Source organism: Camelina sativa, chromosome 11, assembly GCF_030686135.1.
Source record: "Camelina sativa cultivar CO46 ecotype springtype chromosome 11, ASM3068613v1".
NCBI classification, from domain to species: domain Eukaryota; kingdom Viridiplantae; phylum Streptophyta; class Magnoliopsida; order Brassicales; family Brassicaceae; genus Camelina; species Camelina sativa.
In genome coordinates, this window is record NC_141890.1 from 1,565,276 (window position 1) to 1,574,461 (window position 9,186).

Genomic DNA, 9,186 nt, shown 5'->3' on the forward strand with positions numbered 1-9,186 from the left:
AAGTTGGTGGTACGTAATACTTTTCTATTATAATGAATGAGAATAATGGGCATGCAAGATGGTGGACGGTGCGAATGAATTTTTAAATCCAATATCTGAAAGAAATTTTATTTTATTTAAAAAAATATCTTCTAGTTTTCCATTAAAGAATTAAGTATATATTTTTTGAAAATTACAAAAGGCCTAGATATACTATTCTAGTTTTAAAAACTAAATAATATATTTCAAGATTAAATGAATTTCACATATCTACGATATAGTATAAAATAACCTTATTTTGCTAATTTTTACTTTCGCATTTCATCCTCACATCAAAGCTATATATGCTAGAAGAAATTTAGTTTCGCTTCAGTTTTATTAGGAGTCTCCAGACAAAGTTAAGTCCTAATTAAGTTGAATTATTGAGTTTTAAAGGTAATGTCTGGACTAACTTGTAAAAGGAATTTTTTTTTTCTTTTGGGGTGAAAAAGGTACTTCTTACAAGCCCTGTTTCCTTACATCATCAGTTCGTATATGCACAGATAAAGAATTTACGCAAAAAAAATCGATTGTATATTAGAGAATGAAGCATATTTCGAAGTAGCTAGATAGATAACTGGCCGACCAAGAAAAGCAAAGAACTAGGGAACACAATTCCCTTTCCCTTGCGACTTGTTTAATTGTATTTCACCGAGAGAATTCAAAACTTCGAAGACCTGTGGGGTCAAAATATTCGCCTGTAATTCAAATAGTTTACTATTCTCTTCCAAGTTTGTGACGGAATTCACTTGTAGACTGTATAATTCTTTTAGAATCGGTTTGATCCGTATCAGTCATATATGTGTTACATGCAAATTAAAAGACGGTTCGTTCGTTCTTTTTTACTTTTCCGTAGTTTACATCACCAATTCTTTATCTATCACGAGAGACTTGCGTATTTATTGAACACATATATGTATTCATATCTATCGTTATACTAGAAAATGTATAACTATATGAGTTTTCAGTGGCGGACCCGGCCGTTAAAAAAAAAAATACGGGGGTCAATTTCCTTAACTATAAACACATATTTCTGTAAAAGAGTATTACTGATTTTGTTGATATGTGAAATGCATTCAATCTTGATTTAGCACAACAATAGTAATTCATCCTAGTGTAATTTTTCTATTTTAACCAAATTCTCTTTTTCCGTCTTCCAGTCAAAACACCTATGTGCGATAATTTTTTTAATGGTTTACTTTTCATGGTCAAGCAATTTTATTTGATCTTTTAACCCGATCAGTATTCACATACAAATATATATATATATATATATATATATATATATTTTTTAAAGTTGTCACATGGCTTACGTCTTATGTACTTATTGTTTCCCTCGAGTATGTTGGATTTGGATTCCAGTCAATCAGCCAAAACAGACTTTCCGCGTCTCGCCCAACTAGCCATTGGCTACTAAAAACCATACCAAACCCCCCAAATAGAGAGCTTTTCAGTTCCGGACACATGGGAACATGAATAGTTGAATTAATACCATAAAAACTGGGATATTCGAAACAGGATGATCTCATAATTCGAGATCAATTCACCAACAAAACATAGCTGCGTGATCGAGTTCATTTAAGTTGAATAAAGGATATACAATATACATGTTAGCAATTCACCAACAAAAAATATACATGTTAGCATGTGCGTGTATATTACTAGCTATATTTAGATCGAGGAATTAATTAGTAAGTTGTAAACTTCAATCCACAGACATGCAAGCATATATTGACATTGGGTTGTGAACACATTAATTAGGTATAGATGTCTGTGAATTTCTGAATCAACGTTACATCAGTTCCCAAGAAACTGTACGTGGTTTGGTTTATAACAATTTTCACGTCTGAAATACTTTAAATTCATTTTGGCCGTCCAAATGTGGTCTCTTATTTTATAATACTACTAGTTGATAGAAAGATATATTTAGAGCTCTACGAAGATTCATCACAGAACAAATAACGTGTTGTTCGTTTGGTGAATCAGACGCAGATGCATGTTATTGTTTGTTTAGTGATAATTAAGAAATAAACTGGATTAGGTATTTGGATGAAAAAAAACTGAATTTCTGAATGAGTTGTGTTGAAGAGTTTAGATGAAGTAAACTCATCCATAATTCGTAAAAGTCCAAAATATCCCTATATTAATTAAATAATTATAAAATATTTTTTCTCAATTCTAATATACATACAATCCTAAAATCTCAATTCTTCACCCAACAACCCGCAAAATCTTGTTTTCTCACTAAAACCGCAAATTACATTTTTCAGCAAAAACCGCAAAATTACATTTTCCTGCCAAAACCGCAAAATCATGTTTTCCCGCTAAAAACGCAAAATCTTGCTTTTCTTCCAAAACCCCAAAATCTCGTTTTCCCGCTAAAATCGCAAAATCTCGTTTTCCCGCAAAAACCATAAAATTACGTTTTCATGCCAAAATCGCAAAATCACGTTTTCCCGCCAAAAACGCAAAATTTCGTTTTCCCGCCATAAACGCAAAATCTCGTTTTCTCGCCAAAACCGCAAAATCTCGTTTTTCCTCCAAAACCGCAAAAACTCGTTTTCCCGCCAAAACCGTAAAATCTCGCTTTCTCGCCAAAACCGTAAAATCTCGTTTTATCGCCAAAACCATAAAATCTCATTTTTCCTCCAAAACCGCAAAAACTCGTTTTCTCGCCAAAACCGCAAAATCTCATTTTTCCTCTAAAATCGCAAAAACTCGTTTTCATGCCAAAACCGCAAAAACTCGTTTTCCCGCCAAAACCACAAAATCTTGTTTCCAACTAAAACCACAAAATCTCGTTTTCCGCCAAAAGTCGCAAAATTACATTTTTCCGCTAAAACCGCAAAATCTCGTTTTTCCGCCAAACTCACAAAATTACGTTTTCGCCAAAAAACGCAACAACACAAAATTATGTTTTGCAAAATCACGTTTTCCGCCAAAAATGCAAAATCTCGTTTTCTACTAAAACACAAAAACTTATTTTAAAATGTTTATTTAAAATTAATATGAAAATAAGCTTAAAACATCAATAAATTAAAATTACTAAAACATCTTCAACATAAATAAAATGGTTTTTTGATCTTTTATATATATATTATATCTAGATAAAGATATTAAATTATAAAACAAACATAATTGTATCTAGATACAATTTATAGATGCATGAACCAATAATACAAATGAACATCATCTAGATATTGCGTCTAAATACTGCGTTTTGATGCTGTATCTAGATATTATGTTAGTTCACCAAACGAACAAAGCCTAAGAAAGAGAAGGGAATCTTGAATGATGTGTGGATGAGATGTTCCCATTTCACGGCAGCCTCGATGGTCATGAGGCGGCGCCCCATCCTGACCGTTGGAGTTTTCATATGTAATAATATAAGGTGATCTATACTTTTAAAAACAGAAAAAGAGGAGAAAAATTGGGATTGGAGGAAATGGGAGGCGAAGAGGTGTCTTCAAACCAAGTTTCAAACCGAAGTGGCTTTTGATAAGGTTTAAGAAACAAAAGTGTCTCGCTCGTGTTTCTGACATGTGACAACTAAAGGTGACCGTTTCATTTAAAGAAAAAAGGGTGACCGTTTCTGTTTTACAATTCTGTTCAATTTGTTTGGATATCATTTTGTATGGGAACCCTACATGCTACGCACGAAGCATGGGGACATTTATGGCATGTTTGTTTTTTCGCTTTAGAATTGTGTAATCAAAAGCATTCCGGAATCAGCGGTGTTCCTTCGTGCATAACGTCATTTTGGGATTCATCTAAATTCAAAAATAGTTAAGAAGTTTTTTTAATATAAAAATAAGGCAAAAACGTCAAGAGTAAAACCTAATCCGAAAAAAAAAGTGGTAAAAAACCTAATCCTAAGTAACCGACTTCTGCCGATGTGAATTGTAAAATGGTCAAAGGACACGCACCCATTGCTACGAGCCTAGGACCATATCAATAGTAAAACAAAGAAAAGAAGATGTGGGGGAGTGGTTAAAGAAGACATGTGATCGTTCTGCCAAAACAGCCTTATCCTCCATTATTTCAGTTATGAATCTGTTTAAACAGTCTTTGTCTCGCTTTTAAAATTCTCTGTTTTCTTCTATTCTCTTACTTCAACAAAATTATGATTCTCTTTTGTTTTTTACTTTCTTCCCCATTTCTTTCTCACGAAGGTATCTTTTCCAATGTCTTCATCTCAAAGATTTAACTTTCTGACGTTACTAGAAGCGCGTTTATATATATGTGTGTCAAAAGATACAAACCCACTTGGATGTGTCATATAATCCATGCTCAAATAAATTTTGGATGCACACAAGTAGTCCCATGTATTTAAATTAAAGAAATTCATTTAAGTTCAACAATTTTAGTCATATTTTTTAATGTTGTAAAATAACGTATACGAATAGAGAAATATTACATAACGTATAAGTTATTTTACAACATTAAAAAATATGACTAAAATTGTTGAACTTAAATGAATTTCTTTAATTTTTGACTAAAATATATACATGTATTTTTGACTTTGATATGATCTTGCAAGAGTGAAAAGATTTATATCATCAACCGAAGTAAAGTAGGAAAACTCCATGCGGAAACGTAAATGAATAGAGAAATATGCTTAGAAACTATACAACACAAAGTTTTGTTTCTACACTTTGTTGTAACCCTCAAGAACATGAAACAAACAATCTTTGTTACTAATGAAGATAAAGTTTCAAAGGACCAAAAAAATAAAACCGTAATTGAAAAAAAACGAATGATCATCATTCCCCGAAAAACCTGTATACCTTTTTTGGGAACTCCATCATCATAATCTAGTTTTCTCGGCATTTTTTTTCCCCTCTCGTTAGCTGTAATATATGCGGTATCTGGAGGAGAAGATGATCTCTGATGTTTCTCTAAAACTTATAGCAACAAATGAATAATATAGTAGAAAAGGGTCTCTTGATCTGTATTCTTTCTCAGTTCCTTTCTTGACGCTTCGAAGAAGATGAAGAAACTTGTGTTGTATCTGTTAGTTTAGGTTCATGTTTATTTCTCTTACTTCTGCGTTTTGGTTTTCGTATTTTGGTGGAATGTTGTTGCTGCTTCGGTATCACCACGACTGTCTTGCCACCGTGGGACAATGGCATTTGATCTTTCGTTTTGGTTGGTGGCTCAGGAGGAACATCTGGCCATGGAGTGCGTTTGGCTGCGACTGTGATCTCTAGTGGAGGATCAATTATCCATCTGTAGTCAATGACCAAGAAAAAAAAAAGATAAACAGAATCAAACATCAAGAACATTTCGACAGTATGTTACCAATAAATCTTCTCATAAAACACAATTCTCTGTCCTTTAGTCAAGACGCATTCAATGTAAGAACTAGAGATTTTCTAAGACCTAGTAAGTAACAGAGTTTAAAGCCTCTCGACTCAAAAAAGAGGAGTGAAACAAGTCAAGTCATGAGACACTTATCAACTAGGATGAAATTGGACCGACCTATCACGCAAATATGGTTAGTAAAATTAGGTTTTCACAGTTCCAACTACTATATGGTACTAGTCAAAACGTACTAACTAATTTCCTAATTTGAAATTTGAGCATAAGTCCAGCAGATTAGTTACATTCATTGTGTCTAAAGACCTGCTTCCTAAATCGATTGATACGAGCCTACTAAAAACCACTGTTTAATGCTTTACTAAAAACCACTGTTTAATGCTTTATCCGCTCTTCAGTAAGATTGCAAGATGATTAACAATTATGAATGGGACTATATAGGAGCAAAATGGTCATACCCTGGAGGGAATTTGCTATCAGCGCGTGCTTCAACACGAAGCCACCATAGCAGAACCTGTCTTCCACAGCTTCCAAGAGGCTCAACCATTGAAGGATCCTTCAATAGAGACAAAGGACTCTCTACACCCTCATTCTCATTCAACGAACCAAAGTCCTTAACCCACTCCGGCTTATTCTCAGCTTCCTCCCAAAGCAATCTCGAGTTCAACACAAACCCAGACCACTCAAGTTTTTGAGGCAAAACTGCAGCGACATCATCAATATAAACCGCACTCTTCCCCGCATATGGCAACGTATTAAAAATGTGCCAACCAATCAACTGATCAGTTGAGTTACAAGCAGGACCTTGTACCGGCAACGAAGAGCTGTCCTCCTCTGCCTCTTTCTCCATCTCTTTTCTCTTATCCATTGACATAACCATCTCTTCCGCGTTTCCAGAATGCGCCAATATCCCAACAGAAACAGTACCAAACCACTTCACATTCTGAATCTCATCAAAGAACTCCATACTATGCATATTACTATCATCCGCAAACATGACAATCCCATCAAGCTTCTCTTCCTTCACAACTCTAAACACACCCAAAACCAAAAAAAAATCAAAAAGAACATAGCTTTCAGCTCACACATTCATAAACAGAATAAAAAAAAGCAACAAAATTGACAAACCTCAAAGCTTGAAGTCTCATAAAGACTTCTAATTTACTACGATCCTCCCAAGTATTAGGCATTCTCTGGTCAACCCCAAGATGAATGGTCCTAAGTCCAGATTTAGCAATGATGGAAGCCGTCTCATTAGTAGCACCACCAGCTTCAACAACGACCCAAACCAGATCATAAGGGACAAGCATCAAGGAATGCATCACACCAGTCAAATGCAAAGCCTGAAAAGTCCTCACATAAGTGGGAGTCACAGCTATAACCATCTTACTAGTCTTCATCCCAAAGACGGTCTTTTGCTCGTTCTGAACTCTCTCTATAATCTGATGAGCTTTCATCACCTCAACCGGGTTGGGATGAGGCCAGGGCCGGATCCGGATCCCGTGTCTCCCAACGACAACACGCGAGCTCTTCGCCGTCGCGGCGGCCACCGTCAAGTTGTTGGCTCCGGGATCTAGACGACGGCCGAGAGTGTGAACATCGAGGTGCTTAACGGGTAAGTCAGGACGAAACGGAGCAGAAGAGTAGAGATTGGTGGTGGAAGAGGTGGAGAAGAGGAAGAAGAAGACTAATCTGGAGAATCGAAACCCGAGAACTAGACTAATCAAGCAACAAAGACAGTGCAGGATTAGCCAAAACACAGCGATTAAAGACTTCCCGGAGCCATCAACGGAAGAATCAACCGACGTCGGAGATCTAAAGCTGTTGCTCCGGCGATTTAAGTAGCTCTGATGTAAAGCAGAGAGCTTCATTCTCCTTCCTTCTCTCTCTTTCGTTGACCTCTCTCTCTCTCTCTCTCTCTTTCTTTCTTATGACTTCTTCTTCTTCTTATCTCAAAAAGATCTGAGGATTACTTGGATTTCACGACCTTGATCAGTTCGATTATCGCTTTCTTCTCTTCTTGCTGTTGTTTGTTGCTCTTCACCATACCCAAATCTCTCTCTCTCTCTCTCTCTCTCTCTCATGATGCTTCGATGCAACGCCATCGAAGGAACCAGGGGAAAGCGACAAGGTGGACACGTGTCTTTTTCTTATTGGGTAAAAATTTGATTTAATTACTACCCCTTTTTTTAATAATTTTTGAGTGAAATTAGGGTCGTTTTTAATACAGTATGTGTCTAATTGAAGTCCAATTTTGTTTTTGGTAATAATTTATTTTTTCGCATTAAACATCCCCTCAATCTACAATAACTAATGTGAATTGTTATTGTCACAAATGTATATATGGTATGGTTTTTAATTAATGGGGATTATAAAGTAGGAAAGTACATGAATTTGGGAAAGAATTAACCAAATGATTAATTACGGATATCTTTATTGGGCCATAAGGTAAGGCCCATGATAACGACGTAGTAAGTCATAGAGTACAGTTTGGTCCAGAAGCAAATGATCCGGTTTGGAGGATCTCGGTTTGTAGATAGTGTGTGCAAGCAAAATAAGTAAACCGGTTTGGTGGGGAGGTTATAGAAAGATTTGTTATCGGTTCGTTTTCACTTGCACACAAAGCAATTTAATCATGACAACTCTGCGCCACCAAAGAGTTTTGTTTGGGTATTTTAGGCCCATTGGACCTGTTATGAACGGCTCTTTGTTGTCGTAATTTTTAACTTTTTAGATCCTCTCTCCTAACGGCAGAAATTCACCAACGGTCATATTATTTCACCAACGGTCATTTGATTTGAGATTTACAACAGTAAAAAATGTAGACGTTAGAAAAAAAGTAGCCGTTAATCAAAGCTGCTTATATAAGTGATCTCGTAGCCAGTTTCTTGAACATCCCAAAATCACTTCTTCTTCTTCTTTCTTCTTTATCATCACACTTTACTTACCATTCTTTGTAGTTTTTAGAAAGCAAAGGCTTCTCATCCTTTTTCCTATTTTTAGAAAACAAGAGAAAGAGAGAGCAGAGTCTCATCCAAAGTTTCTCGTCGTCAAACTCTGTTCCACACGGCTGGTAAGAGTTATTAAATATTTTGCTATTCTTTTAGAAGCATTTTCATGTTCTCTTCTTCTCTCACGAAATAATCGTCAGATTCAGTTTTAAGCATAACTGTAATGTTTCAATTTTGCCTAAATCATCTCTTCTCTGTTTTTTTTTTGTGGCAGGGAAGAAATTATAACCAGAAGTTGCAGAGGGTATTATCAGGGACCAAAAGTTCAATATCAAAAACAAGTGGTGGATTCATACTCTAGTTTTAATCGGTTTGGTATTGATCTTTCTATTTTAATCATACTCTTCTCATGTTTCTGGTCGTGTTTTTACTTTTTGAAAAAGTAGAACTAAAGTTTCTGATCGTGTTGCTGCTAAATTATCTTCGAATTTTTGTTTGATTTGTAGAGTAGATCAGATTTTACTGAGAAGCGAGAGAGAAATACGGGAAAGTCCTTTTGTCAGCTAACGAATGACGGCAACCTTTGGGCGGCGGAACATTACCACTCTACCAACATGTTGAGCCGGAGGATCTTCCCGTTAAGTTATCTTGTATCTTCTTCTTCTTCTGATCGTTGTTTCAGCTCGTTCGTTTTTAGCTTTTCTGATTTTTTATATTTGATCGTTTTTTTTTCCAAACTCGCTAGTAATTTGTAGAATTGAATTAGCTCCCCAAAGTATCATATCTATCAATAGAGTTACATATAATGAAATATATACTCTGTATCCTACTTCGAATTGGCATATGCGAAAAACTAGATAATGTTTTATAGAAGTAATATTGATGGTAGTCTTCTTCT

At 35.5% G+C, this 9,186-nt stretch overlaps 1 protein-coding gene and 1 long non-coding RNA gene across 2 annotated transcripts; one reads left to right on the top strand and one right to left on the bottom strand.

Annotated features, from left to right (window-relative positions):
* Window positions 1–4,605: 4,605 nt before the first annotated feature.
* LOC104721040 (beta-1,4-xylosyltransferase IRX14) lies at window positions 4,606–7,534 on the bottom strand. Its single transcript, XM_010438946.3, has 3 exons — window positions 6,466–7,534; window positions 5,796–6,368; window positions 4,606–5,247 (listed from the first exon to the last, which is right to left on the bottom strand). The coding sequence occupies exons 1-3, from the start codon at window positions 7,206–7,208 to the stop codon at window positions 4,980–4,982; spliced, it is 1,584 nt and encodes a 527-aa protein (XP_010437248.1). The 5' UTR covers window positions 7,209–7,534; the 3' UTR covers window positions 4,606–4,979.
* Window positions 7,535–8,097: 563 nt separating this feature from the next.
* On the top strand, window positions 8,098–9,186 carry LOC104721041 (uncharacterized). The gene is made up of 3 exons (XR_756890.2): window positions 8,098–8,410; window positions 8,563–8,663; window positions 8,795–9,186. It is a non-coding gene; the product is annotated as an uncharacterized LOC104721041 (long non-coding RNA).

Coding starts and splice junctions, on each gene's coding strand:
- LOC104721040 (XM_010438946.3), bottom strand. CDS start 7,208: ATGAAGCTCTCTGCTTTACATCAGAGCTACTTAAATCGCCGGAGCAAC. Junction 6,369..6,465: donor ATGAGACTTCAAGCTTTGAG/GTTTGTCAATTT, acceptor GGGTGTGTTTAG/AGTTGTGAAGGAAGAGAAGC. Junction 5,248..5,795: donor GATAGCAAATTCCCTCCAGG/GTATGACCATTT, acceptor CATTGACTACAG/ATGGATAATTGATCCTCCAC.